The 2,928-nt window shown below is 41.4% G+C and overlaps 1 protein-coding gene across 1 annotated transcript in view; it reads right to left on the bottom strand.

The window, feature by feature from the left end:
• Positions 1–1,513: 1,513 nt before the first annotated feature.
• Positions 1,514–2,928, bottom strand: part of prr12b (proline rich 12b) — a 22,974-nt gene continuing 21,559 nt past the window's right edge. Inside the window, exon 17 of the mRNA XM_031569959.2 lies at positions 1,514–2,679. Within this exon, the coding sequence (XP_031425819.1) occupies positions 2,545–2,679 (135 nt within the window). The 3' untranslated portion in view covers positions 1,514–2,544. The remainder of the gene's footprint in view (positions 2,680–2,928) is intronic.

The raw sequence follows: 2,928 nt of genomic DNA, 5'->3' as shown, positions 1-2,928 counted from the left end.
AATAGGGACATAGGGTCTTCACTTGGGTTGAAATGTCACTCTATTGATATGATCAAGCTGCTACTTGTGTGGTTGTTTGTCCCCTAACAGGTCACAAATGAACACATTTAGCTGTATCTTATAAATGTACAGTGTAGATATGTGTACATGTAGGATCAGACCTGGTGACTGACTGAAAGAGTCTTTAAGTATGCACTTAAATAGGTGTATGCACTTAAATAGGTGTATACATAGATCAAACCCATGTAGCCTATGTGTAGTCTGAAGGATCAATGGGAGGTGAGACCTAGACCTCTATGATCAAGCAGACTAGTGTTTCAGAGAGAAGGTGCCAGGTTGCTCATACACTTTCTCATTCCCATGACTATTATGATGGAACATTCCCCAAGCAACCAGTGATGCTACAATCACTGCTACAATTTAACAGAAAATGAGTTGAAAAGGTATCTGGACAAATAATTTGACACTGAATAAGGAATGACTTTGGCTGAGGTGTGTTCTATAGCTTTTCAGTGGTGCTTAGAATGGTTGGATGATTAGAATAGCAACAGCTGTATTCAGCCTGACAGAGTAACACCAGAGGGTGCTCAGGCCCCCTTGTGGCCAGATGAGGACCTGCACCCTACAGGAAGGGCTAGTCAGAGGAGGACAGAAAGGAGACAGACCAATAGAAAACCAGGAAATGAGGGGGTGAAAGGAAAGAGAAAAGGATTATAAACAGAATACAAAATGCACATGCCTGACACAGCAAGAAGAAGAATCTCTAACATTCAGAGATGGGAAACATTAGAGCACAACACTATGTATTCCACATATGAGGATACGTGAGTGGTGCCCAGTGGCATGTTAATAAATTATCTAAAACCAAAGACTTTAAGCTATATAGTCAGAATTTGCCTCCCTCGCACCCAAAATACTCTATAGCTTAACATTCACTGGGTTCTGGGCTGCACTCAGCAAGGCAACCCCCTGCCATCCCCCCACCCTAGGAGAGGAGAGCAGAGACAAAGAGGGACAGCCATCACCAGAGTCGCACAAATACTCTACTACGCACCCCGCTTCATCACCATGGCAACATCACCATGGCAACAAGGCACGTTGTTCAGCAAATTCCTCAGATTGGAGGATTTCTATACTTCTGCAATACTAGGGCTTCGCTCTAGTGCTGCAGCAGGTCTTTCTGGCTTTTTTTTTTCAAACAAAAAAATATAGGCTCAATAAAAAGAGAATGCATCTACATGTGTTTTTGTAATTCATTAATGGATGACCTCATCTCGGTAAATGCTATAATCCTTACTAGTTTTACGTAGTACGAAAAAACAACTCCATGCCATCAAGTCAATGCCATCTTTACACAAAGGAACATTTTGTCTTTTTCAGGTCATTTTTAACCCACCCCCATCTCACACTCCCACCTTGCTAAGATGAGGAGGAGGCTTTCTGATACTAGCTACAGCTGCTAAATTGGAAACAAAATAAAAAATTATAATAAAAAATAGTCTCATGCAATTTGTCAATTTTCCCTGTCATTTCCATCATTTGAATGTTTTTATTGGCTTCTTTTAAAGACGCAGAGACCCATTTACAGAATACGGACAGGGAGATAGAGGCTCCTGAGAGCAACTGTACAATATTTACACACATAGATCAAACCAGGAGCTGAACTCCAAATCATAATCCTTAATATTACCATCATAACAACCAACAGAGAAAAAACAGAAACACTTAACACAGACATTTTGTACACTTTGAAAAACAAAACGAAACAAACAGAAGAACTGTTACAGCTTCCTCCTAGAACCATTGCGCTTTCTGTCAGAAAACAGTTAACACTTTTTTTTGCTTCTCTCATAGTCTTTTAAAGAACAGAAAGAACATATTATTTAGCTTAAATACATTTCTCCTTCCTCTTTTCTTCAGAATGGAGACATAAAAAATGACATCAGACACTCTGTTTAAACCACAACCCCTTCTGCATGCCCTCCCCCAAGAATAGAGTTTTTAATCATTGAGCCTTGGGCACAGGAGGAACAGGGAATTATGGGTGAGCCATTTCATGAACACCCCATTAAAACATTATTATTTAAAATAATAACAGCAAATTGCCCCGACTTGAGGGGATACTTGATAAAAATGTCCAGGTATAAATAATACAAATCATAACTGTTGATCATACATATTTATATATTTAAGAGGATATGTTTTGTTTTGCGCAGAACAAAGCAGTCAGATTCCGGCTCTCCTGAAGCACAGAACTAACCCTCCATAGTCTTCCGTCTGGTCTTCTGCAGGAGTTCGTCACATTCACTCTTTCATATTCCCAATTCTTCCTCTTTTCTGTCTCTTTGTATTGCCTCATCCACTGGTGAAAATGTAAGCAATATTTATATATATAAAAAAAAACTTCACAAAAATTATTTTCACGTCAATTTTAATCTCTTCAGGAAATCCGACAGTGCGGATCTCACCAAGAGGAATAGGCCAGTCCAGACCTCCCCTACGTCTGAGGCTGTAATGGTTCAGTCATTCTCAAAGCTCTACCCCTTAGGGTTTGGTGCTGAGGGTCAGTAGGTCCAGAAAGGAGTTGAAGAGCGTCTCCAGCCAGCCCTGATTGGCCATGCACTGCTGTACCACCTCCTCCTGACCAGGGTCCTCCGTTGCCTGCTCTATACTGTCGGTCTGGGGGAGAAAGAGAGAGGGAGGGAGGGAAGGCGGGGGCAAGGCAGAGCAAGGAAGTCAGGTTAACGAGCCATGGAGGGAGAGATTGATGGAAAGCATGATGAAAAAGTTAAGGCTGAAGCATTTAGATTCCAGACAGTGGAGTAAACAAACTCCCAAAAAGAAGTGAAAGTAAGACAAGGTCAGATAGACCTTCCTGGCCATACATCAGCACACAGCCCTGGGTTGAGTTCAGACTGTCTAGCACAG

This window comes from Clupea harengus, chromosome 1 (genome assembly GCF_900700415.2).
Source record: "Clupea harengus chromosome 1, Ch_v2.0.2, whole genome shotgun sequence".
NCBI classification, from domain to species: Eukaryota; Metazoa; Chordata; class Actinopteri; order Clupeiformes; family Clupeidae; genus Clupea; species Clupea harengus.
This window is presented reverse-complemented; position numbering and strand designations above follow the sequence as displayed.